The 26,050-nt window shown below is 48.0% G+C and overlaps 1 protein-coding gene across 1 annotated transcript in view; it reads right to left on the bottom strand.

The window, feature by feature from the left end:
* Positions 1-317: 317 nt before the first annotated feature.
* Positions 318-26,050, bottom strand: part of LOC104412859 (USP6 N-terminal-like protein) — a 30,880-nt gene continuing 5,147 nt past the window's right edge. Inside the window, exons 2-14 of the mRNA XM_010023685.1 lie at positions 23,941-24,014; positions 23,336-23,421; positions 22,532-22,571; positions 21,743-21,823; positions 14,089-14,196; positions 9,773-9,882; positions 8,833-8,881; positions 7,321-7,441; positions 6,315-6,409; positions 4,560-4,625; positions 3,068-3,167; positions 1,809-1,961; positions 318-1,582 (exon numbers count right to left, since the gene is read on the bottom strand). Coding sequence (XP_010021987.1) covers positions 318-1,582; positions 1,809-1,961; positions 3,068-3,167; positions 4,560-4,625; positions 6,315-6,409; positions 7,321-7,441; positions 8,833-8,881; positions 9,773-9,882; positions 14,089-14,196; positions 21,743-21,823; positions 22,532-22,571; positions 23,336-23,421; positions 23,941-24,006 — 2,340 coding nt within the window. The 5' untranslated portion in view covers positions 24,007-24,014. The remainder of the gene's footprint in view (positions 1,583-1,808; positions 1,962-3,067; positions 3,168-4,559; positions 4,626-6,314; positions 6,410-7,320; positions 7,442-8,832; positions 8,882-9,772; positions 9,883-14,088; positions 14,197-21,742; positions 21,824-22,531; positions 22,572-23,335; positions 23,422-23,940; positions 24,015-26,050) is intronic.

The raw sequence follows: 26,050 nt of genomic DNA, 5'->3' as shown, positions 1-26,050 counted from the left end.
AGAAGGGAACACAGAACACATTCACCAGCCCTGTCTCTCTCCCACACACACAATGAGGCTTGAGGAGCTTCAAGAAACACAAGATGAAAGCGCTAATTTGTCCATAGGAAAGACACAAACCCAGTTTGCTGGTGCCTCCTGGCACTGGCGGCCACTGCTCCACTGTCTCACCAGGCGCCCGTACCAAAGCACAGCTCAACAGGCGTTGGCTGCTGTGCTGTCTCCCTGACACAGCCCTGCTGAAGGGGGGTTCTGAAAATGGGATGAGGGTGCTACTCCAGCACCTGCTTTCTCTCCCTTGCCTCCCCCCATTGCCACTAAAATGTCACTGATTTGGGCAGCTTCGCCAGGGAAGGAGAGCCTGAAAGGAAATTGTTCTCCGAGTGCGATTTGGCAACCCGTGGCAGTGATTTTGGTTTGGGGCTTAGAGGGGGTCGTGGGGCTTTGAGCGCGTTTAATGGTTTCTCGAAGCTTTTTTGGGCATCTGCCTTCTCCGGGTCCAGCACAAGAGATGGTGGCATAAAGGTGGCAGACAGGGGACATCCAGTCTCGGGCAGTGGCAATGCCACCTGCTTCCTGTTCGCTACATCCTGCTCTGTTGCATGGGCCAGGTGGAGGGGAGTGGTGGTTTTGATAACAGTATAGGGACTGTTCCCCTCCACCACGGGGGACGGTGCCTGCTGCAAGGGGTAGCCCTCACCCAGCCCCACTGCCTCCACCTTGATGCTGGATAGGATGGGCACACGGCCCCCTGCCAGCCCCTGCGGCCACTGCATGCTGGTGCTCCCTGGCCCGTTCTGCTGCAGGCTGGCGAGCTCCCCCATGGATGCAGCTTTGGATGCCAAGTGCTTCAAGTCCGTTTTGTCTGGTGGTGCTGCTCTGCAGCGCTTCTCAGCTGTCTCCTCCCGGCGCTTGCTCTCAGGGGAGCTGTCACACTGAGACTCACTGGAGAGATGCTGCAAACCATCCAGAGGAGGATGAGGGGGTGCCTCAAGCACTTTCTCTTCGCAGAAGGAAGATGCTTGTTCTCTCACCGGCAGGGCAACAGGATTTGGCTGCCACACAGCATGGTCCGTAGCAGAAAACTCAGTCGTGCTTGAGTCAGGAGGACTCGATGTGTTTTGGAGAGAGGAGTCTGAGGAGCCGAGCTCAGCAGGGGTGGGGAGGGGGACAGACTCGTGGTCCGCCATGGCACAGACAGGAGTGAGAGGAGCCTGCTCCAGCGGCAGGGCTGTGGGCAAGAGGTGATGAGCCTGCATCTCACTTGCCTTCAAAAGACATGGTGGCTGTCTGTCCCCGGTGGGCTCCACCTGACCCTCCTCTCCCAGTGACCCCCCTCCAGAAGGATGCAAGTGGACGTCTGTCACTTCAGCTGCTTCACTGCCTTGGAGGGTGGCAGTCCTCGCCTCTGCCACCATCTCTCCTGGAGCCTCGGGACTTCTGTTGGGATGGGGTTCCCTGTCCGGGGGGTGCTCACCCATCCGGCCATTCTGGCCATTGGCTGCCACGTTGCCCTTCATGGGTACTGGGTTGAGGGAGAGCTCTAGGCCCAGGGGTTTCCGTGGGAACTCCTCAGGCTTTGCTGCATTGGAAGCAAGAGAAAATAAAATAAAACCCAAATGATGCATCAGTTCATTTTTGCACCCGTCGTGCTCTGACTGCGGGGAAGGCAGATGCTGCACACAGCGGACACCAGCCCTTCAGGCTGCCCCGGCTCCCAGCTACACCAGAGGGATGCTCTGGCCCTCAGGGGACACAGGTACCACCAATCATTGCCGCTGGGCTGCCTGCCTTTCCCTGCTACCCACCTGGCGGGGGGAGGTCACACTTCATCTTGCGCAGTTCAGTCATCGACACCTGCAGTTGCTCGATGACGGCATCGTCCTCGTACTGCAGGGAAGCGGCGATTTTCTCCTGCAGAAACTCCCGTAAATCTTCCAGCGTCATCTTCAGCAAGCGTTCTGGGGGCAGCAGAAAGGAGGAATGGCTCTGGCATGGCCAAAGCGTGGGTTGCAGTGCTTTGGTTTTATCTGGGATTCTGCTGCTGTTCCCACTGCGACGTGGGACAGCCTGAACATTTCTGCCTCTCTCCCACCTTCCTGCTGTTGCTCAGGATTGTCGATACATTTACACACCCGTGCCACCTCTGGGCAGTAGCTCAGCAGTAGCTGGGACCTATGCTGACCAGGATGCACATTTTAGGCCATTTCTGGAAGTTCTCAGCAATACCTCTAGGAGGAGGAAAAGCTCCATGAGATAGACCCAGAGTGTCAAGACTGAACAGCCACCAGGCAGGGAAGCAGGCAGACATACGGACCCACCTCAGGGATGCAGCAAGGGATAGGATGTTGGCAGGGATGCCAATCCACATCACACCTTCCTTAGGGAGGAGAAATTATTTCTCTCCTCCTGCCTGCCAGTTTACCAGTCTTTGCAAACAAATGGGATACTTGAAGCTGTATTATTTCTGGATAGCCTGTTCTTCTCTCAACTGAAGGAAGAGCAGGATGGCTGTTTGCAGTCCCATAAATCCCACCGGCCCAAAGGTTCCTGTCCCAGATTAAAGATCTAACAGGGTTAAAAAGTAAGACTGCTAGCCTGTGGGAGCAGTGGGGTTCAAAGTCACAATGATCTCGATGTAGAAACATCACTGTCTTAATGTTATGTAAAAAAAAAAACCGGGTTTTGGTCATTTTAGAAGTATATTAATGGATTTATTTCTCCCTCTACAGCTTTTTCAGCTGAACTGCCACAGAGCTGTGCAGACAGATGGGTTGCTGTCTGTATTGCCCCTAAAAGCATGCTGATAAAAGATGTGGGATGCAGCATCTTTCTAAGAGGCAGCTGGGAGTGTTTCAGGTGGGGTTTGCTGTGCACCAAGCACAGTGTTTCAACCCTTGTGGCATCTCACTTCCTCCCTGGAGGTGGGGACTGTTCCTTTTTGTGCCCAGCACAGGGCACCAAGCAGGCTCGTAGTGGCCAGCAAGGCTTCCTGGGTCAGCAGCAGGGGAGCAGCACAGAAGGGTGCCACTTCTGCCATACAAGACGCACTCTGCTAGGACCTTACTTTTGTGCAGTTTGAGTATGGTGTAAGCCATGGCCGTCAGCACCCGCTCTCCTTCCAGGATGTAGATATCCCACAGCCGCAAGGTGAGGGTGAACGGAGTCTGTTTCAAACACACAAACAAAAAAACAGCCTGTTAGCACTGACTGAACGATTATGGTGGCATCACTATGTCTCCTTGCACAAAAACACACAGCAAGGCAAGGCACCGGATGACCAGGATTTATCTATAACACAAAACCCTCTTTCATTTTCTATGGTTTTGCCTTAAAGTCAACACCACTGGGAGGCTGGAAAAGTACTTACAATCCAGCCACGAATGCAGAAAAAGGAGAAAGTTTCTACACAGGCACGATAGCACATGGGTTTGCCTACCCACTCAGCCTTGTGAGTGCACAAAGGCACTCCTGTATCCATCCACATTGCCCAGACAGATTAAGGGGTATTTATGGGATAGGTCTGAAGGCTCAGCAGTGCTTCACTAAGCATTAAAAAAAAAAAAATCACTCCTTTGGTGCCTAGAGAAGTAGTCTTCCTTATATGCAGGCTTATGTATGTCTTCTAGACAAACCTCTGCAAGAGTCTTTCATTTGCACCCAGACCCAATCTTACAAACAGGAGTGAAATAATGATGGAGCAGCCCATCATCTCCCAACAAAGATTCAAGGCATCTCACCAACACAGAAATTAACGCTAGTCCCACTGTGACATTTAAGTTCAAATTCAGGATGCTGTGCTTACTCTCTGGAGTCTGGCGTGACTGGCCGTCACAGCTCTTTTACCACATTACTGCAGTTAAAGGAACGTGGCATTTTGTACAACATTTAGGGACAGACTGCAAATCAGTGAGTTCCCTCTCAAGGGGAAAAGGTCATCCACTGTTTTATAGGAAATGAGGCAGCAGAAAATTGAGCCTGGGGACATGCAGATACCATAAACATTAGCAAGTCTGGATACTGCTTTCAAGTGTGCAAGCACAATGGTGCCCCTAAAAATAAAGTAGTCTTGGCTCAGGACTGGCAAATTAGCTCTGGACAAATCAGAGCAATTTTCTCACACTTACATGCGTCTCCAGTGCCCCGTCCACTCCTTTACGTGCAACTGCTGCAGTGCTGTTTGTTGAGGTTTGTGCCTCCAGCTGCTCATCTCCCCATGTCGTTTCCAGAGCCCAAGTGAGGTTAATTGCCTTTGCACCAGTGCCAGTGGGCAAGAGAAAGATCTCTCCCAAGTTTGCAGCCTATACTGCTGCTGCTGAGCCTTCTCCCAGTGACCTCTTGTGATGAGGCAGCATGAACTGGCTTGTCATCAGTGACATTCAGTTATTTTTAACTTCTCCCTTATTAAAGTTTTTGCCTGATGAGAGTGTGCACAATATCCCACCTTACAAAATACTAACACTTTCTTCAAATTATGATACCTTTTTATAAAAACAGGCAGATTAACCATGCATGCAAGCAGCAAAGCAGCAAACAACCCAAAAGCAACCAATCCTCACCCGGTCGATGAAACACTGCAGGAACCACTTGGTCGTGTAAATCCCCGTAGTCATCTGCTCCTTGTCCTAGGAGGAGACAGCAAAGAGAGACAAGGCGTTTCGCCAGGCTGGCTGCTGGAGGTACAAGCAACTCATAGGGTTTGGGGGCGGCTGGCTGGCTGGTTTATTAAAGCTGGGGTCTAAGTGCAGGATCTGCCTGCAGTTTGTCTTCCAGCAAAGCCCCTGCTTCAAATACCAGTGTTGAAGCCCTGCTCTGGGCGTTTGCCCAAGATTTGGATTGAACCTGATCCTTGACGTGGCCAGACTTCAGCCACAGCTTTGGAGAGGGATTCCTAGAAGCTTTTCTGGCCTAATATCTGCTTCGGGGAGCTACAAAACACTTCCAGGAACCCAAACCATGCACTCCTTTTTTGTTTCCATAGCAATTCCCATGCGAGCCTCTTTGAGCACCACAAAAATGATTAACCCCAAGTATTCCACAGGTAAATCCAGACCAGCACTGTCAAGCTAGCTTTGCTAGCACTACCTCATTTGCATGTCATGGCTGCTGCAGGAGCAGGACAGCTTGACAGACTAAGGAAAACTCTTTAAAACCTCACCATCACCACCCTGGTCTGTCACTTTTCCATCCCTGTCTGAGATTCAGCACAGCACCCACACACAGCTTTGCTTTTTCTGGCACAGCTCATGGCATGGCATGGCTGGTGCTGGGATGCACAGTGCCCTGCAAGTGCATAAAGTTGATGTGACTGCTGCTGCAAAGCCAGCAAAGCAGTGGGGATGGGAAGAAAAAGAAGCCCAGGGGATTAACACCCAGCTCTGGTCTTTGCTTTGGCTAGTGCTGGGCACCTGCAAGCCTGGGGAGCCTTTGGGGACCAGGAGGCACAAGCAGCTTTCAGAGAGTTATTCCCATCCTCTTTGCTCAGGTCTCTCCCATCCACAAGGCTATAATTAGGTGAAAACCTGTCCTGACTCTGTTTCACTTTCATAGCCAGGACTGGCTCATTTGCAGAACAAAGCAAGAGCTGTTGCAGATGATGGCAATATAAACAGCTTTCCCTGAAGCTGGACCTCCAGACCCCCTGGGAGCATAAGAAACCTTCAGGAGTCTGGCCACTGAATACCAACTGTCTACAGCAAACGCAAGAGCAGGGGGCAAGGGAAAAAAAAAAAAAGGAAGCAGGTGTTGCAAAATAGTTGCCTAGACATTAGACTGCAGTTGATGTCTCCTGCAGATGCTCCTCCAGACACCAAATGGGCTCCTACCATCTGCCAGAGAGATAAACAACTGGACGTGCCCCAGCAACAAAACACACAGCAGATCTTACACCCCTCCTGCCTTTAAATAACAGCAAACCTGTTAAATGCAAGCACTTGGGGCTAATAATTATTGAATTAAGACTCCAGACAGTCCAGCATCACCTTTTGGGCTTTGCATCTGGTGTAAGAACACAGCCCAGCCTTGCTGCTGTACAAACCAGCTCCTTTTGCAGCAGGCTCTGTGAACCTTCCTGCCTGACTTTCTGAAGGAAGCTGTTAGATTTTAGCAGTTCCTACACTAATGATGACCAGCAAGCAAATGATAATCAAGATTCAGGCATCCCATTTAATAAACACTTGCCTCTTTGCAGCTGAAGCAGTCCTACACGGTTAGAAATACGTTCAGTTGTGCATATCCCTGGCAGAACATTACCCTAATTGCTCCAGCATTAAAATATGATTATTAGCATGGGGAGACCGATAGCAAAAAGATACCATGTGCTTCTTCAGTTTGGGAACCATCTTGCTTAAAATCTGCTCGTGGTGAGCTTGGAATCTCTGCAGCTTCGGGAATCCAGGAATGAAAAAACCTAATGAGAAAAGATGGAGAAATAAAAAATAACCAGAAAAGCTCTGAAGCAGTCATGGGGGCAGCCTCATTTTCTAGAAACTCATCCCCTGCATTGGCTGTTGAAGTCACCTGGACTACAGTGCACCCAACTACCTCTGCTGGCATCCCTCTGGAGCCCACCCTTCAACCCATCCCACATGGGTGACAGCACTCTCAGCACCAACCCCAGCTAGTCCTTCTCACCCTGCAGAGCAAACCCGCTCCCCTTCCCACCCGAGACTTGTCTTGGTCAAGACCTCTCTCAACACATCTTGATGCTTACCAAGGTTCAGAGAAAAAGCTGTTGTTTGAACACAAGCTTGTGCAGCACTCTGTAATCTAGTAGGACAGGCATTTAAGACTGGAGCTATCAAGCCATAAGGCTTAGCCCTCCGCTGATAAAATAACCCTCTGTGCATAGATTACTGCTGACCACAAGTAAGACAAAAGGGTCTTTAATGTGTTTGAAATAAAATAATTCAGTACATTTGGTGGAATCACATCTTCATAAAAACACAAGGGTACGTGGGTCTGGCATGCTAAAAATGGAGAGTTACATGATGCTCTTACACGTACTTCTGTGAGACTTCTTAAAAACCTGCAACCTTGAGTTAATTGATTGCCAAGGGCAATGCACTCAGGAGGGAAGACAGCACCTCTGTGAAAGCATTAATTACCAAGCACTAAAGCTCAGTGCTGATATTTTTCTCTGATGAACATGTCTGCCTCCAAGAGTGAAGTTCAGCTCCATTATCGGGTTACATCAGCACATAATTAAGTCTTACCCATTTTAAACAAGCATGTGAGGAGAAACGAAGCTCTACTGACTAGCCTAAACAGTCTTCCCTCCCACTTGCAAGAGCCCCCATCCACATCCCACCCCAGCCTTACCATGCATGGCGTGACGCTGATTGGTCAGCAGCTGTGCCAGTGCCCAAAATGCATCCTCTTCGTTTAAGTACATCAGCAGAATGGCTGCGATCTGGCTCATCCCTTGGCAGTAGCTCACTTCCTGCAAAAGCCAAGAGGGACACACATGCTGCCATGCTGTCAGACCCCACCACGATGCTAAACCTGCAGAAGCAGGTCAGGCTGTCTGTGTCTCCTCTTTCAAGGTCTGTCTCACTTCAAGCTCAAATTCACAGCTCCCGTATGCCTGCAGCATCTACCATATCAATGTCTTCATAGAGTGGCTTGGGTTGGAAGGGACCTTTGAAGAACATCTAGTCCAACCCCCTGCCATGGGCAAGGACACCTTCCACTAGACCAGGTTGCTACAAGCCCCATCCAACCTGGCCTTGAACACTGCCAAGGATGGGGCAGCCACAGCCTCCCTGAGCAACCTCTTTCACTGTCTCACCACTCTCATTGTAAAAAACAGTCTTCTTTATGCTCAATCTAAACCTACCATCTTCCGGTTTAAAAATGTTGCCCCTTGTCCTGTCACTACAGGCCCTGGCCACCTTTCTTTTAAGACCCCCTTCTATAATGAAAGGCCAAAATAAAGTCTCCCACTGGAAAGCTTTCTCTTATCAAGGCTGAACAACCCCAACTCTCAGCCTTTCTTCATGGGAGAGGTGTTCCGGCACGTTTGACCATTTTTGTGCCCCTCCTCCAGACCAACTCTAGCAGGCAATGCCCCCCACCATGCCGCTCTGTCCTCCAGCCCTGTTCAAGCCTGGAAGGTGAGGGACAGAAGCCTCAACATAAGAGGTGCCTGTAGCTACTTCAAGGAACAGGGGATGGGATGACAAACAGCACGTGGCTTCAATCCTGTTTTGGATTCCTTCAGCCACATGAGCACTGAAGTAATTAAAGAATAAACAAATCTGGTAAGCATTTATCTGGTAGGAGGGGAGGTGGGATCTTTGTTTCCTTAACTACCCCCACTGAGCATCATCTGTGTCTTCTGGAGTTCCTTCCTGGAGATGGAGGCAGTAGGTTCAGCTGCTAATTTAGTCTCATTCTAACTGTGCTCTTCAGCTAAAAATGACTGGTTTGCTGTAATAAATTCAGTGTATGTCAAGAAGTGAGAACTTGATGGACTTTCAGCCAGGAAGTTAGTCTTGCTGCAAAGCCAAAGGGCAATCCCCTTTGCTGAGACTCACCCAAAATGCATCTGCCAGATGTCATTTACCAGATGACAAAATGAACAAGAGAATGAAATAACTATGCAGTCTTGTGCTGCTTGTGAGTCTTGCAGCTGTCTGTACAAACCAGTATTAGGACTTAAAATTGGAATTACCACTGGCTAAATGTGGGGGTGCATAAATATATACACACAAATAAATATACATGTACGCACATATAAAAAAATATATAAACCTTTTTTTAATGTTTATATATACACATATATATAAAGCCCAACACTATTCACTTCAACTGGACTAACTTACTACTTACGGTGTTATAGACCGAGTATGCTGATAGGACATGGAAGAGTGCCTGTTGCCTGGGGAGAAAAAAGGATATTAAAACACCTGAGTATGAGGTTTCCAGCTTTATCTGCACACCGATGCATAAGCAGAGAGCAAAAGCTCTGAAAACACCCTGCCAGCTGGTACTTATGCCTTTTGCAAGGAGCAGGGCTCACAGAACCAGAAAGCACCTTGATGGGCACGTGGGACAGCACCTCTTTCAGGTGAGAGTCACCAGCAGCCCCACGGAGTGGGGCTGAGCCAGTCTGCTCCATCCCAGGTCTCCTGGAGTGACATGCATGTACCTAAACCACTGTGTTAAACAAATCTTTGGGTCTGGAGTGGTGGTGGGATATTAGTAGATTTGCAACCACCCAAGCATCAAGTGTTACACATCCTGGGGGAAAGCACTGACACCATTTTATTAGTAGATTGCTTTCTCCCTTCCCTCCTTGCTGAAGGCATCATTACCATATAGATACAGAGTGCAGGCTTTCCTCCTAGACAGGTGACAAAGCCACTTCGTTAAACCTCTTCAACCTCATATGTTGTGGAGGCCATGTTCACCCCATCCCACCCAGCTCCTGAAGGACCCACCCTGTCATCCCAGCAATCCCAAACCAAGCCCTCTACAACTGCAACCCTAGCATCTTGGGGAACAAGGCACCACAACAGACTGATGCTTGGCTCAGAACTGGGGTTGAACATGATCCAGCATGGACCTCTTCAAAGACAGAATCAGAATCCCAACATCTGTGGCTTGTACCATGCGCTGACGGTTTGTGGAGCAGGCAGAGATGGCTTTGCTCTCCCGTGAGCTACTCTGAGCCAGGGTACTGGTGGCCACCACAAGCCAGGAGGCTGCTGACCATCCCATCCAGCTCATCCCATGCATACCCACTGGCTCTGAAGCCTCCTGTACTCACTTCACTCCATAGCGATCCCGAAACATGATGTGGTTTCGGAAGGTGCGGTTAACATCCAAATCTATCTGCTTGATTTCCGATGAAAAGCTCTTTGCTTGTTCTTTCATTTGCTGGAAGGGAGAGGGGCAGACAGAAAGGAGTCAGGCACCATCTCAGCCCATACCTCTGTCCCTCCACACAGCCAGAAGGCATGCTTCCTACAGCAGGAGTACGTGAGCTGCACAGAGCTATCACAGAGCCACGTGGGGACACTGCCACCTTGCAGTGAGTAACAATCTGCAGCCCAGAGGTGAATCCCCAGCCCCTCAGCTGTGCTGCTGGCCCAGAGAGAAGGGGACAACCTCACACTCACAACAGTGGCAATCCAGCTGCCAACCCAGCCTTTACCCATCTTCCAATGCAAAGTTTTCAGAATCTAAAATAATCTTTACAATAAATTCTGCTCTGATTTCTTTTGATTTCTTTGTGGTACCCAGTCTGGCTGCCCTAAAGCATTAAGACCTCTGCTGGTGCTTAAGGAATGATACACTTCCTTAAGGAACCAACACAGATATATGCACCAAGTCCCTGAACCTTTCAGAGGCTCAGTTATAATAAAATCTAAACTGTTATCATGGACTCTATGAAGTACTCTCCAACTGCTACTTCCCCTGCAGAAAAGAATCATCTTAGGCTTAACAAGCTTCTCCTAGAAAAGCAGTTTTGGGGTATTCCCTTGGAGTTGTGCAAATTTTAAGTCAGAGTCCAGAAGAGAAGCTAAACTCACAGCCAAGAATCCCCATGCTCCCTCCAATGCTGGCTAATCATTTAAAGAAGCATCACAGCATCAGTGGACTGAAGTCCACTGCAAAAAAAGGAAATTCAAACCAAAGCTAAGCCCACCTCAACCAATTGCACCCTTAGTGTCCCAAGTTGAAGATGGCCCATGGACAAATCCTGCTGCAGTCCCATTTGTAACCCACTGTTCAGCCCTGTGCATGCAGGCAAGGACCATTTTGCTATAGCCAAGCATCTCATCTCACAGCCTTCAGATACCACTGGTGATTATGCCCCCCTTTAATATGTCTCCAGGGTTAATATCCCTCCAAGCTGGTTGCATTAACAAAACACATTTTGTGACTGTCTTCTGGCAGCCTGAGATCCACTGTCAGGTTAAGGGCAGCAGAGATGAGCAAGCAAGCCCAGATTGCCTTGAGCCCAGGATCAGGACCCATCCTTGCTCACACAGGAGACAGAAAATAGCACATCTGCATAGATACTTAATCATCTCCTCCAGCAGCTGCCATGCTTGCTTGTCAGCCTGACACAAAGCGCTTCCAGGCTGCTCCTGGAATCCTGTGACCTCCCAGGATGGCCACATCACCTCTGGGGAACATCAAAAGGTCATTAGTACCCAGATGTATCCAGCACAGTCAACACCCGGGGCAGTCACAGCATCTTGGGAATACTAGCTCCAACCCTGAAAGCAGCTGTATGGATGAGCAACAGTGCACAGGCTATTGTGAATTACTGGCTGCACAAGACAAGGGAGGATAAAAGTGACAATGGAATGAAGATTTGATTAACAACATCACTTCCCTGATGTAAATCCTGTGCTCTCTGCATCTTACAGCTCCCTGCCCTCTATAAAGCAGGCAGACTACCTGAGACAAGATGACTATTCATATGCACTGGGTCACTTCAGTTCAAATTTCCCTGCTAAAGGCCCTCTTGTTTTCCCTGCCAAAGCAACACAGAAATCTTCCAAAGACTGTAAAAAAACCTACTCTGAGCTTTTTTAAAATCACTGCACCTGAATAGCAGTGATTCTGAATAGCTGAATTGCAGGTAGGTTGCACTTTGTCACCTCCATGCACCTAGAAGGCTTGTTTACCATTCTGCAGATGATAAACAAGAAGCCCAGGATGGACTGTTCTCCTTTCTTCCCTTAAGTAACCTGGGGACTCTACAGATCCTCTGCTGAGCTCATTAGTGCTGCAAGCTGGTGGCAGAGCAGAGGCTGGGAAGCTGGAGGTGCCATCCCAGAGACCTTTTATAAAGCAGCAGGTAAAAGCCAGGATACCTCTGCTCTGCCCCATGGCCAGCATATTTCTCCTGCCATCTTCTCAGCTATCCTCAAGCTCTCTCAGTTGTGGCTATAAAACCCCAGGGAGGCAGAGCATTACATCCACATTAAAATCAAGTGTGGCATGTCCCATGGTAGTCTTTGGGCTCCTGAAGCATCAGGGACAACTGAGCTGCCATGGCCTTGACGAAGACTTGGAGACTTGCATGGAGAGGACTTGGAGGACAGCTGGGATAAGATAAAGCACTGTGGAAGCAACTGGACCTGGCTCTTTAATTGCACCTAGAGGCAGCACGGTCACAGGGGGCAAGGTATCCCACGTGGCTGGAAAAGTGGGAGCCCAAGTGCAGGGGACAACATCTCTGCAGCGGGAGCAGTGGGTATAAAAAAAGATGAATCACCTGGCACGTGCCAGCTGGCACACTCAAACCTCCAGAAGCATGCAAAAGTGAGGCTTTTGTGCCATGGTTCGCAGCCAAGGAGAAAGGGAGTGGCCTTGGGACCAGCCCCTCCAGGACACAGAACTGGAGCTGACACTTAGTCCCTTCCTGAAAGCAAACCTCCTCATCCAGGACCTACACTGAGCCTCTTCTGGAGGAAATTAGGGGACAGATAATTACTGGTGGCAGGTGGCACCAAAGAAGAGATAGATTAAGATGAGCTTGTAGGGGGTTTGCATCCAGCAAAGCCTATTAGCCCTGAAGCTCCTGTTTATCGCAGACCCCTCTGGAGCACAGATAAACTCCTTATGACTTTCATTTGTTTGGATTGCTTCCCTGCCTGCACTGCACAGCTTCGAGGGAGGGAGCACTATAAGAATCTGCATGCTGGGAGAGCTTCCTTATCTCTGCTTATCACTGTAAGCCCAGCGCACCCTCCCAAAGCCCCTGCACGTGACTCCACCCCAGTAGCATCTCGCTGTTAACATCTATGCTTGACTAACTATAATTAGTGTCAGCATCATCCTGTTTAACAGGCAGGGATTTTTAGGAACACTTGTGGGAAAGTAGCAGAGCCTCCTGCCTCTGACATTTAACTGTCTCCACAACAGCCCTATCTTCACTTGGGTACATGATGCAAGCTAAACGATAACACAAGTTTGGAAAATAAGTTAATTATCGACCAAGGGGTTCCACACGCTGCCTATGGAAAAAGGCACTGTAAAGAAACTGATATGGTCCCCCCTCAAAATAACAAAATACAGCAAGCCCCATCACTCAAGTCTTGTTCAATACACACTACAGAAATTGCTTCATTTACACCAAGGAATCCAAGCCTGCAGCATGCAGTGCTCTGGTAGGAAGCAATTCAAGTCAGGCTTTTATCCTGTCTGCAGAGAAAATAAGTGATTTTTAATAGAAAAATTATTTCTATTTAATTTTAAGAGTGATTTTTAATAGAAACTTCCAAGACAGTTGTAAAAATATTGAAGATGGAAGATAAAAGAAACCACTTCAAGTTCCTCCAACACTGCCAATTAACTTCCAGCTGCAAATCTAAGTTGTAAGCCAGGACCCTGAGCTCAGAAATCCCCCTCCCAAACTTGCAAGACCTGCCCTCACCCTACCTGTAATTGGGTTTCTTGACTGATGCCCCATTGTCAGCTGATTTAAGGCTTCTGGCTTTGCTGCCTATTTCAAAATGCCCCGAGCAAAAGTTGCAAGCACATGGAGGGGTTTTGGGTACCCCCATCCAGCACCTACCTACTTCAGGGTACTAGTGACTACTCCACAGTTCCCCAAGCTCCCTGGAGTGATATGAGTGGTACCTATCCTAAGCTTCCCCTCCCCTCTTCCCGGCGGATGTAATAACACTGACAGCATCTTTGCTCACAACTACCAGCAGAATAAATGGAAGCAGCATATTAGGGAAAGCAGCTGAATAACATGCTAAAAGGCCCCAGACTAATATACACACATGGTTAAAAAGTTTATACCCTTTGCATTTTCAGTCCTCACTAATTTTAAACCTTTCCTTCTCAGAGGTCACAGATGGATCAGGCCCCACCACCAGCACACAGTGTACATCGCTCAGCACGCTGCTACTGTGTGAAGGAGGGTACAAAGGCTGGGTGTCCCCCATGCCCCCCAAACCATCCCTGTAGGAACCCCCATTTCCCTCCTGCCCATGCAAGTGGAGATGGACATGCCTCCATCCACCATGGGTCCCACTTGCCCTAGCTGGTGAAGCCCCACCAAACTAGCCTCCCCATCACCTTGCTCCCATTGTTTTTGGCAGTAAGAGCCCGTACCTCGTATTTTCCTTCATTCTCCTTCTTCATCTTCTCAACATCCAGCAGAAGTGACCAGACCTGGCCTCGCACCTGAAGTGGGATTCCTTTGTACACTCGCCGGCACATCTGTGGGGAGGGAAACATGTGCCAGGTTAGCTGGTCCTGCTGATGGCCACACACATTTGCTCCATGGTTTGCTGCTGCAGACCACCAGCCATCTGAGTGAACATCCCAACCGATCACTTCCTCTGACTGCACTGGCACAAAGAGGGCATCTCCAACCTGATGGATGAGCTGAGCACCTGCCTCCAAAGACACCTGCTCAGTCAAAATCAAGCCACATCTCATGCTGTTAACCTTACTGCAAGAGCTGGAAACAGAGACCATCCCCTTTATGTGTGGAAACATCTCAGGTGCTTCACCATGGTCACATTCTGTGCACACCAGCCTGCATTCAGACTCCTTTCCAAAGACCAGACACAGCACCCTTGGCTTTAAAACTTTTGATCTGAGCTGCCATGGCTGTTCTCACCTGGATCCTCAGGGGTTGGGAAAAAAAAATACATTTCTCCTTGGAGAGGAGAGCCCTTTTGACAGCCACAAGGATGTGTCTACAGCAACTCCCACAGCTTGACAAACAGCAAGGAGACTCTGGGCTACACCAAGGGCAGTCCCTGGAATGTGCAGGGTACTCCTCAGGCAAGGAGGGGGATTAGAGACAAACATGCATGTGTCCCCTCCTCCTGCCTCCACATGTTCACTTCATCTCACAGATGCCTCTTTTCTTTTTTCTGGCCATAAAGCCCTCTCTCTCTCTAAAGAGACCATTAAACTTCCAAAGTGAAACAGAAAAAAAGAGCTTTTGTTCCATCCCTGTCATCTCCCATTAAAAGAAAAAGCTTCATAAAAAAGAAAAAAGCCTTATTTCTGAATATTTTCCATTCTTTCATTCATCCTACCCACGAAATGCCTTGTAGCGGTGCTACAAAGCCAGCTGTGGCACTCCAGGTTCCTGAGGACCTGCAGGTATGCTGAAGTCCCCCACGTGCATGCCCAAGCTCCAACTGTGGAGGAGATTTACACTGCAACATAGCTATCCATCAGGACTAGACAATTCCTTGGGAGGGAACAGAGGATTCATGGGAATGAGCTTGGGCCTGAGCAGGGAAGTGCCCAACCAGGCAATCAGCTGAAGCTACTGGCATTGCCCTGGTACAAATGCAACCAACCTCCTCCCACATTCCTCCTCTTTTCCCTTAGGGTGTTCTGCTTACTGCATTTCAGGCTGATGCAGGAGAAGGGCTGCAATTTATGGAGAAGCATCATGATCCTAGCAGAAGATCCTCTGGACATGGTACTGTGCTCTCAACTCACCTGGGCTCAAAGCCTCTAAGAGCACAGACCTGTGCTCCTTGTTCTGCAATGCACCTACCGATTGCAAAACACAGCTATGACAACTCTTGTCCCATAGGTTTAGTACAAGACAAGACAGGGCGTGGGGTTCAAATAGACAGGACGGGGATAGCAAAGAAATAACACCACTATCCCAGACAAAATAAGTATATAAATTAGCTATACAATAAATGCCAAGACCACCATGTAGTTCTAGAAGAGTTAAATGTGTGCTAGAACACCTTTGCACCCCATTATGGTAAATACCTTTCTGCTGACACAGTAAGCGTCAGTGTAATGTATCCTGATCCTGTAAGTGTAAAAAACATTTAAAACCTCATTCTCAGCACTTGCTAAACGCTTGCTCTGCCCCAGGTGTTGCTTAGCACCTGCTTTGAAAGTCCAGTGCATAGGCAGGACCATACCCTACCGAAATCCTTTGCCAGATACTCCCTCCCCTCTGTATGCATCAAATTAAGAGCTGCCCACTAGAAAGCATCTCATTACCACGATGTGCCCATGGAAGGCCACCATTTGATTCAACAGCGTCTCGCATTTTAAGTGAGACATCACTAATTCACTGTATCCACACCCAGGGGAGCCACTCCTGCTCGTCCAAGCTCACACAAGGAGGTGTTTCTGCAGGACAGCAAACCTTCATGCCATGCAGGAGAGTTTCATCCCCATGGCTGAAAGACCAAGGAGGCAAACAAGAGATTCCCATTCCCTTAGAATCATTAAATCAGGACAAAATAAGTGCAGTGTATCAGGACACACAATGCAATGGGGCTATATGAAACATGTACTCAAAGCAGTAATGGTAAGGTGCCCACAAAAGCCTGGCTCCTGCAAGCGCTCGTGACTTCATGAAACAAAAGCTGAGATGGTATCAAGAAAAGTGGAATATTCACCAATTCAGATATAATCACCTATTCAAAAGGAAATTATTTATTTCCGATTCATTACGAGAGGCCAACTGACAGCTGCCAAGGTAGAAGATGATGCTCAGCTCTGTGGGAAGAAAATCATTTTGTTTTGAACTCCCAGAGCTGGTATTGTTGTTCTTTAATGAGTGCAACCCTCACTGGCATATAGTAAATGTCTCTAATGATTTTCTCCACATGAGTGTGGCAGGAACAAGGGAGTTACAAAACATGCTGAGATGGAACTGAACTGAAACGCCTCCCTGTTATTTATCCCAGGGCTTTCCTCCTCCCACCACCTCCAGACGTGAAAGCGATGAAACTTCAGAGCTGTTAGTCATGTGGAGGAAAAATGAGCAATTTTCCTTCATCGTGAAACTTGAAGGGAAACAGGGAAGTTATCATTAAAAACCACATTGACGCTGGGATGAACTGACAGAGGGAAGGCAGCAGGTGATGGCAACTCCTGCTCCATGTGAGAAAAATAAAACCCCAACCCTCAAGGTCACCATCTTCTGTCTCTTATAAATCTCTCAGCCCTTACAGATAGGAGAAGAGCACCAGACCGTGCCCCATGCCAGACCAATGCACGGCAGAAAGAACATACATCATCCTGTTTCACAAATGGAGATCCTGGTGGTTGAAGAAGCTGTGTAGACATGCCATGTCAGAACCAAGGACTGAACCCAGAGTGTTCAAAACTTGCTCCAGGTTTTGCCAGAGGATCATCTTCCCTTTCTAGGCTTTAAGATACAAAGCTTGCAGCATGGTGGCCATCATCATCCCATCCCTCCCCTCCCCATGTACTTTCTTTCCAGTAAATGGGATGGGGAATGCTGTAGAAGCACAGACTTGAGCTCCACCTTCCTGCATCAGAGATCTCCTCTGAGAAGTACCCAACCAAGTGCTCCAGGTCATTAATTAGAGGGGTGGAGTCGCTACTTTTAAACACAAGACCCCGTTTTGCAGTAAAGACACTGAAGTAAAAAAGGGTTTAGGAGGGGTGGGTTGGTTTTTTAAAGCACAATATACACTTTTCAGCTCAATTTCACAATTTGAAGCCTGTCACTGTTAGCTACTCATGTGTATGGTACACCAGGAACAGACTGCAGCAGTAATGCCCAAATACTGTGTACGCATGGCAGTTTCACTTTCAAGCCTCTCTGTATACCCACTATACACCTCCAACACCCTCAACCCCCCTTCCTCAGTACCTTTAGGGCTCAAAGAGCAATCCTTCTGGAGAGGAAGGACTCGTCACTTTCTCCACCAGTCACGCACCAGAGGAGCTGAGCTGTGAAAATCTTCACCACCAGCACCCCAGAGGACTTCTTTTTTGCACCACGAAGCCACTGATGATGTGACCGTGCAAGACATGCGGCAGCCTGGACTTCACTGCGCATGGTTTTCTTTCCGTATGGATAATGCTTGCACCCAAAGCAGCTGTTGTCCCCTGCAGCTGGAGCCTTGGCTATGCCAGATGGGGTGCCAGCAGATCTGCAGGAGCTTTGGCCACGAAGCAGGGGCAAATTTAAATCCTAAAGTTGATGTGTCATGGGTGGGCATTTACATTTATTACCAGGGCTACCTCTGGGGGAGTGGAAAATGCTACCTGCCTTTCCAAAATGGCAAAACTCAGCAGCAGCAGACACCTTGCAACTTCCAGGTGCAATTCCCTTTCTTTCCCATGGCATTTGCGGGCAGGAGACCTGACTTCAGCTGACCCCGCCATGACAAATGTCTGCTGCTCTCCCCAGCACTGGCAGATTATTTGCTCTTGGGGGCCTGTGTGAGTGCACACAGATCCCCAATTCATCCTAAACCACTTTGCTGGCATGCACTGGAGTAAGTGCCCTGCACTCCTGTGACCTCAGCAGAGACAAGGCTACCCCTGTGCACAAAGACAGGCTTTGCCTAAAAAACAGGCAACTCTGGCCAAAGACATCACTCTCTAAGGGTCTTACCCCACAGGGCCCACAAGCAGCAAGAAGCAGCTTGCAAATGACGCAGAGGTCATATCCTCTTCCTAGGACTGGTACTTCTGGCTTAAATCCACTTATTTCAGGGCTACAATGAATAAATTATCCCACTACTGGAGCACACGCAGCACAGACCCTTTTTTTCTCGGCAGAACTGTGCTGACTTAACCGTGTAAATTCTTACATGGCACCAACCGTTTCTTAACTTTACCAAGCAGAGTCATGTTGGGATTTAAACCTGGGTTTAAAACAGCAGTGAAGAGGATACAGACCACCTGAGCATCCCTGTGCTGAACCCTGAATAACATAGTGTAGCACTTTTTTGTAGCAGGTTTGATGCACCGTAACTCTGCAGAGCAGAGTGGTACTTGCATAGCCTCCTTTATTTTTGTACCCCTTCCCTTGTGGAATTACAGCCAGGAAAAGGCACCACTGCATCATTCTAACCCCATCCATACAAGGAATTGTGCTGGTGTCACTTTTTGTTGATGTTGCTATTGAAATTAAATCAGATTATTACAAAACATGTCTAAAACACAGATGAAGACAGACCTGATGTGATGATGAGCATAAGGGACCCCACGGCATCATTTCAGTTAAGATAATCCTATTTGTTACTCATCCTTAAACAGGTTATGCCAGGAATGATTTTAGGTATAGCTGGACCATCCTGGGCTAGGAACTGCAAAAAGCCCTCCTCTTTTTTTCAGCTTCATTTCCTATAGTCTGTGACAGCCAGAACACTCAGGCTGCAATCAGCAGCATGCAGGGATGCACACTGGCAGCAGGTGGGGGAAAAGAAAGCAAAACTTTCTCCTCTCTGGCGATAGGTTATACCAGGGGTATGAAAAAGCTGCTTTCTGGCCTGCTGATGGGTGGTTCCTTTGGGGCCAGGGTACACAGCAGCTACACAACCTCCCTCCCTGCTGACATTTCATAACAGAGAAGCTGAAACAAGAACCTAAGCCCTGATTAGGTACTAAGACACTGCAAAACACGACAGCCTGCCTAATAAGCCATGGGTCTCTTTTCATCAAGCACTTGATATGGTCAAGCCGTTTGTCAGCTCCAGCACATGAACTGGAACTCAAAAGGCTGGCCCTGAAGTCTACAAAGTTCCAGCCTGTAAAATAAGATGGGTTTCTACATCCCTTTAGACTCAAAGTCAAGGCAGCTTCCCTGTGAAACTGCCCGGGGTCCCTGCAATAAGATTCTTTCCCCTTCTAATACAGTGCAGTCTATCAAAATGAACATCAAAGGGAAGGCTCCTGTCTTCAGTAAGAGGTTTTTTTCCCAAGGATGACATTCTAGTCTTTATTAAAATAACACAAGCTGCTGTCTCGTGACACTCAGGCTTCCATCACGTCAGAAAGTGGCAAAAACAAACCTGAAGGAAATGTGCAATGCAGATATGACAGCCTGAGTGCTCAGAGAAGGAACAAAACCAACCCACTGTGCTTTAGGAAAAAATCAGATCAAGGGCATGTCACACTTACTTTAGATAGAAAAAAAAACCTATAACCATCTGAAGGGCATGACTGTGCTCTCAGCATAAGGTCCTTGAAATGCCATGTCTGAGCTGCATGGCAGCAGGGATCCCTGAGCAGCTTCCATGCTCCTGACACAAGAGGTCACCTGCACATCCAGGTGAAGGATATGAAAGATACAACCTGATTTTATTGTTTTTTAAAGTACTCTTTTTGTGCCTGTCAAGGTTTTTGCACTTAACACTACATGGCTGCTCCAATGCACAGACCTTCCTGCCTGCACTTGCACTGGTGCAAGACAGCAGAGTGTTAGGCTGGATGGGACTGAAACTCCTTTCTACTTCCTGGGGTCACCAGACTGCTCCTTCCCTGCCTAGGGCCACTTGTTTGCTGGGAGGGGGAGACAGCCGTTTTCAGTCCCCTAGCATGGGGACAATGCCATGTCTGTGCCTTCAACCATTTACGGGCTGTTATAAATAGCATCATTTATTCCATTACAAGAGCTCTGTGATTTTCTGACTCAAAGACCTTCAAACCCCACTTGCTGGTCTAGCCTCTTGCCAGCCAACAGACCTGAGCAACATCAGCTGCAGTGTGCTTAACACCCACTAGTTATCAGGGTAAATCAAAAAGACAGATGGGGATCACTACCACTTCACACACCCCTCACCAACTGACCCAGGGAAGCCAAAGTGTTTTAAAAACACTCATTACCCATCCCAAACATCCTCCAGGACTTCAAGGAATTCCCTGCACTCTGCTGGAATTTGTTTTACCCACAAGGCCATTAACCAGCTAGTGCTAACTTCTAATTAGAAAAACCAAAGCCATGGGAGAGCCCTTTTTGCCTGTGGAGGAGTACTGATGAACAAAATAATTAGAACCACCCTGAAGTGAACAGAAGGATTGTAAAATCCCAAGCCCATCTCCACTCCATCCCTGCTGTAAAATGAAGATAATGGGTTGTTTTTGTTTTGTTTTTAAAAAAGGACAAGACTGCAGCTGTCTTTGGCTGGCTGAACCTGACATCACTCTGGATGGCCAGCTGAGGGGGTGCTCTGCTCAATGTCCCCCCTGCAGCTATGCAGATATCCTCTGCACAGCCTTTCAATTGAGCTCACGTTTTTCCAGCGGACTCTCATCAGGATCTAAAAGCAATATAACTGAACACCCTGCTCCTCCTGCCAAACAAGAAGGCTGCAAAAGCCATGGTGACAAAGTGACTCTGGGCTTCAAGACCCTCCCCTGTGTAGAGTGCCATAAGCAGAGCAGGTCAGGGATAATGCTCCTCCCCCTACCCAACAAGGCTCCTGTCATTAGGTTTAAGGGTTTTCTGTTTCAAGAAGTTTGTAATTGGGACATATCCTTGATTTACAGAGATAGGTGCACACAATCTAACACCTAAGCAGCTTCTCATAGGCACAGCTAGAAGCAAATAAAAGAGCTATCAAAATACAAGATAGAAAAAGAATATACTAAGAACATTGTCTGAACTGTATTGGTCACATCTCTCATGCGATTCCCAGGTGGTGGAGACATCGAAACGACCTGCGGCATGCAATGACCCCTGCTCTCACAGGGAAGGGACCCAGCTAGGCACACGAACATCGCTGCTGTGCTCCTGCTTGCACAGTGTAGCAGAAGTGCAAATGTGCTAGCAGCATTTAGGAAACCATTTCTTAAAGTATGCTTGTCAGAACAGGATTTTTTCCTTGTCTTTTCCCCCACCAACTTCAAGGAAAGACTTAAAATATTAAAGACTAACTGGAAAATATTGCCTAATTCTACCTGTGATCTCCGATTTCTGTATCAACTTTTTAAAAGCCTGACTCATTGCAAGGATGCACTACTCCCCATCCTCTAGACACATGCTCTTTCTTTTCCTCCTTACCTTGTCACTGTTTCTGTATTTGCTCCATTTCTTCAGCATCTTTAGCCACTTGTCCACACGTTCAATTTCCTGCTGTTTTTGCTGGTGCAAGGGGGAAGAAGACAGGACAAATTTAAGAAAAAAAGCCCCAGAAGACATCTCCTGAAAACTTTATCTGTAAACTTCTATGCAAAGACCTCACACTGGAGATAGGAATAATGACAAGTGCTTGCAGGAACTGGTAATTTCAACCCATGATAATTAAAACAGCACTGGTAAAAATGATGAGAGACGCAGGCTTAATGTAGAGAAAGCATTTCTAAGAGGACTATTCCTTGACAACAAATATCTTTCCAGGTTCAGCTAGCCTCAAATCGTATCATCGTATCAGACAGGCAGAAATGAGATGCTATTTGGTCCCAGTTAGCAGGATCCTAACAGAGGACACACTCCCAGCTCAGGGAAGATAAGGATGGAGATAATGTTACCTATGACCTCCACTGCTTTCCCCTTTTCAAGCCACAGCTGCTAAGCACTATGCCAAAGCAGAGGGAAAAACCCCAAACTGCTTTAAGAGGTGCAATTTCAGTGCAGCATGGATAAAGGGAGATACCTGACCCAGCAAAATAAAAGCTCCAACAGCTGGGCAATGTGCAGTTCCCATGCCTGTGTGAGCAGCAACGACCAGTGGACACTGTTCGCCGGATTCGTTCTCACGTGCACATTTGTTTCCTCAAAACCCATCCCCTCCCCAGCTGGTGTGACAAGGATCTGATCGATACCCATGACGACAGAGCTGGCAGCTCTCACCTTCTCTTCCAAGGCGGTGCGGGTTGGCAGCTCCTGCTCGCTGGAAAAGCAAGGGGTCACCGGTTACTCTGTGGGCAAGAAAGGGTGTGGACAAGTGCTCGGGATGCTGCAGCTCGGGGACCACCTTGGGCACCTAAGGAGATATGGCTCAGGGGCTTCCTGCCTTTCCTACAGCTGTCCCCGATGAGAAAAGGACAAAGGAAGCACCAGACAAAACCCCACCACCCTACAGAACGGGTCAGGGAGGGAGGGAGGATCTCTGGAGAGCAATTGCTTTGAACCCCCCCTCCTGTACTAAAAAAGACCTACTATAACAACTTTTTGTTCAGATTTGGAATAAAAACAGTTCTTTTAAACATTCTTCCCAAGCAGAGGTCATCTAAATCATCTGTGCCCTGCTTACGATGGGGATTTCCTAAAGGAACTGAGAATGACCATTTATCTTTTCTCATCTCTTCCTACATCTCTCTGAATCATCAGGTGCAAACACAAGACCATCTCCCTCTGCAACAGGCCACGGGCCTTCATGGAAGCACAGGAGCACCAACCTGCACCTTCTGACGTCAGGCTTGTGAACCATTGCAAAATGGTTCGCAAATGCAAAACCATTTCTGAGTCTTGCCTTGCAGCAGATTCAAAGCATCAGAGTATTTGAACATGTGTGGTTGAGGGAGGAGGCACATCTAGTCTTTCCTCCTGCATTTGGGACTGATCAAGCCAAGCCACAGAGCAGTTTATGGGTCTGCCATGCTCGGTGCAGATGGACGCACAGACATGTGGGTCAGAGAGGGCAGGAGGACTTACTGCAGGAATCCAAACCGGTCTGTAACTTTATACAGTGTAAAATCAGCATCTTCCCATAGGTCAATCTGAGCTCCCTCCTGCCTGCCCTGAAAGAAGAAAGAACACCTGTGAGCTGCCCCAGTGCCTACATCCCACGCCCAGTGCCTGCATCCCTTCTCCTCTGCACGCTAAAAGGCATAGAGTGAGGAGACCAAAACTTGCTCTAAAGAGACAAACACAATGCAAGCAAGAGAAAAATGTGCAAGTTCAGCCTATCCAGCGTCCCAGTGTGCCTCTGCTATGGGCTGGGAAGGGCTGTATATCAGAGAAACTAGTGCTGTCAGGCATAAGCCATCCTGGTGTTAGGAAACACTGATGCACTGGAAGACCAGGACCTTTTGGTATCTGTGCTGAGCATACAAGGGATTTGTGAGAAACTCTGGGGATGTGGTGAGAAGGGATGTGCAGGCAGAAGCAGGTAGGGAGAGCTGGCACAAAGCCTGATGGCATGAGGGTTACTGGGGTGATGCCTGCAGGGATGCAGAAGTTCTTATTCAGAGCAACCCTGACCAATAAAACAGCTTCATCCTTAGCCAGCATGATGGGGAGAAACACAAGGTTGGTACCTTCTCATACTTGGCAACGATCTCTGCTTTTTCCTGGGCTATTAAAGACTCTATATCTTTCTTCATGTCAGAAGCTGTAAGACAGAAAAAAAAAAGGGGTGTGGGTTATGTAAATGTGTACACAGCATGGGAAATACTTTGGGAAATTGCTAATAGAAAAAACCTTTGCTAACAACTTTAGCTTCCAGACATATCCTATAGCTAAAATTAGGCTGAGGCTGAAAAGCCCCTCCTATACAAAATGTGCATGCAGCTTGCCTGCACACAGCAGGACTGCCAGCTCCCTGCTCTCTGCACACAAGTGAATTTGAGCAAGGGGAAGTCCTGTCTGCTGGAAGACAAGACACTGTGACTTTGTTCTTAGGCACACACATGCCTGTATGAAAGACATGGTGCTTTTAAATCAAGAAATGCAAACCAGCCACAGAGCCTTTGGACTGCACAGGTCATGCACTAGCTGGGTGCTGCACAGCACAGTGTTTGTGTGGATGACAGCAAACTACCATGCTCTTGCCATCAGCTATGGATGTGAAGCCGTGAGATGCTCAGTAGGGGCATCCAAAGGGAGATTTAACATCAAAGGAGAAACTAAAAGGAGAAAGGTTTGCCTGCTGAAGTGTGCATGCAACAAGTAGATTTGCCTCTCTAGATGACTGCTTTCTATACACCCCCCCAAAAGAAAAACAACACAGCAGTAAGATGACCAGAGTCCCCATCTGTTCTGAGGTGGGCCAATCTTGATCTGAACAAGACTCAGTCTAGCTCCCTGGGGTCTTTGCCAACTGCTCTGCTTTGTTCCATACACACAGGTATGAGCAAGATAACTTCCCACATCAAACAGGACTCGAGTGTTGCTCCTTTGGGCTTCTACAAGACATCCTCCCTATCAAGCCATAGCGAGTTAATTGCTGTTCACCAAAGAAAAAGGCTGATTCAACAAAGGAGGAGAAAACATGGATAGAGAGACAAAATTCCCAAGAAACCACAGTCCCCAGGGGTGGCTGCAAGGAAGAGGGAAGGTTTACCAAGTCCTCCTCCTCTGAAACGGTGATCCGTGACCCAGCTCAGACCACACAATGACAATGGCACCACCTAAAGCCAGGCTACTACAAGGCACATTATCCAAACCTTTGGGCTACAGAAGCAACACAGTAAACTTGCTCTTGAGCAGCTATTGCAGTGAATACCTGCGGATAGCAGTGATCCTCTTCTCTGCAAAGAGGTGGTCACCAGCGCTTTGGGAAAGGACCAGAGCACAGTAATGCAGAATTTACTTTCCAGCTTTAGATATAACATGGAAGTCAACTGTTCTTTTTTTATTTTTTAAATTCTGTCAATTCTTGCACAAGGCTTCCAAGTCTGTTTTGGTAGGGGGGTCACAGATGTTCCAGGAAGCTCCTTTAAAGCCCTACAACAAACCTCTGAACTGTGTTACATGATTTGTTTAGCTTTCATATGTTCTGGGTAGATCACTGGATCATTTGCAATGTGACAGTGGGAAAAATATTTTAAGGCTGATCAAGAACAAGTTTACTTCGAGCTGCCATTGCAGTTCTCTAATGGACATCAGGCACCATCCTGACCTCCCTTCAGGAGGAACCTGAAGGGTCCTTGTAGGATATGCTACCCCAGCTTCTGATTGAAGCTGCATCTGGGCGGCAGCACTTGACACCAGATGAACCAGAGCAGCCGAAGGCATTGCACTTGGGATGACCTCACAAATGCCACTTTTCCTTGAGGGTAAAAACCCAATAGCAGTAAGAAAGAACTGGGGGAGCTATGATGAGCAAAAGTATCAATGCTTTCCAAGGCTCAGCCCACTTCTCTGTGCCTTCATACATCTGTAAGAGATTATTTGTTTCATTTTACCAACTTCTTAATGCAACTTGCTCACTGCCACCGTGTCTTTCAGGCGTAGATGGAAATTGCCAGGAGATCCATCTTTCCCAAACTCTTCATTTTGAAAGCAGCCATTGCTCCCAGTGTGATAGAAATATTAAACCATGCGCAATAACCAGGGCAGCTCTTCTGTGACGCATTATCAGCCAACAGCACAGGCAATTCACTGCTTTACACTCACTAATACAGACACCAGAAAAAAGCAAACTCT

This window comes from Nestor notabilis, unplaced genomic scaffold (assembly GCF_000696875.1).
Source record: "Nestor notabilis isolate BGI_N333 unplaced genomic scaffold, ASM69687v1 scaffold19641, whole genome shotgun sequence".
Lineage (NCBI taxonomy): Eukaryota > Metazoa > Chordata > Aves > Psittaciformes > Psittacidae > Nestor > Nestor notabilis.
This window is presented reverse-complemented; position numbering and strand designations above follow the sequence as displayed.